This window comes from Phalaenopsis equestris, unplaced genomic scaffold, assembly GCF_001263595.1.
Source record: "Phalaenopsis equestris unplaced genomic scaffold, ASM126359v1 Scaffold183182, whole genome shotgun sequence".
Classification (NCBI taxonomy): Eukaryota; Viridiplantae; Streptophyta; class Magnoliopsida; order Asparagales; family Orchidaceae; genus Phalaenopsis; species Phalaenopsis equestris.
This window is the reverse complement of record NW_018203131.1, coordinates 1-562: the sequence shown is the minus strand read 5'-3', so window position 1 is coordinate 562 and position 562 is coordinate 1. Positions and strand designations below refer to the sequence as shown.

At 55.3% G+C, this 562-nt stretch overlaps 1 protein-coding gene across 1 annotated transcript; it reads left to right on the top strand.

Moving 5' to 3' along the window:
• Positions 1-6: 6 nt before the first annotated feature.
• On the top strand, positions 7-506 carry LOC110034320 (cis-zeatin O-glucosyltransferase 1-like; the record flags this gene model as incomplete). The annotated part of the gene is made up of 1 exon (XM_020738595.1): positions 7-506. A coding segment is annotated over one exon (500 nt), but the record flags the coding sequence as incomplete, so codon positions are not given.
• Positions 507-562: the final 56 nt, after the last annotated feature.

Genomic DNA, 562 nt, shown 5'->3' with positions numbered 1-562 from the left:
GTCTTCCACGCCTCTTCCGCCATCAGCAATCTCTTCTTCCACGGCAAAGCCGAGCTCTGCCGCGCAAAGTTCGGTTCTTGCTTCAGCGAGGAGTTCGTTGAATGGGTCCGGAGGCAGGGGAGGTTCCCAGAATTCGTAAAGGGCAGGCTTTTCAATTCTTGCCGGAGCATCGAAGGCGAGTTTCTGAGCCGACTTTCGAAAGAACCGGCGTTCAATGGGGACAGGATATTTGCCGTCGGGCCGCTTAATCCGATTGCGGCGGATAGGCGGGAGAGGGAAGATGAGTGTTTGGAGTGGCTTGACCGGCAGCCAGCGGCGTCGGTGGTGTACGTCTCGTTCGGCACAACCACGTCCATGTCGAGGCGGCAGGAGAGGGAGATTGCGGCGGGGCTTGAGGAAAGCGGGCAGAGGTTTATTTGGGTTCGCCGGGAGGCGGATCGCTGCGATGTGTTTGAGGCTCGGGAGGAAGGAGAAGAGGACATGGATTTGGCTGAGTGGGAAGAAAGGTGACTCCTTTAGAACATTTGATATAAAGGGATTAATTACTTAATTGTTCTTATGC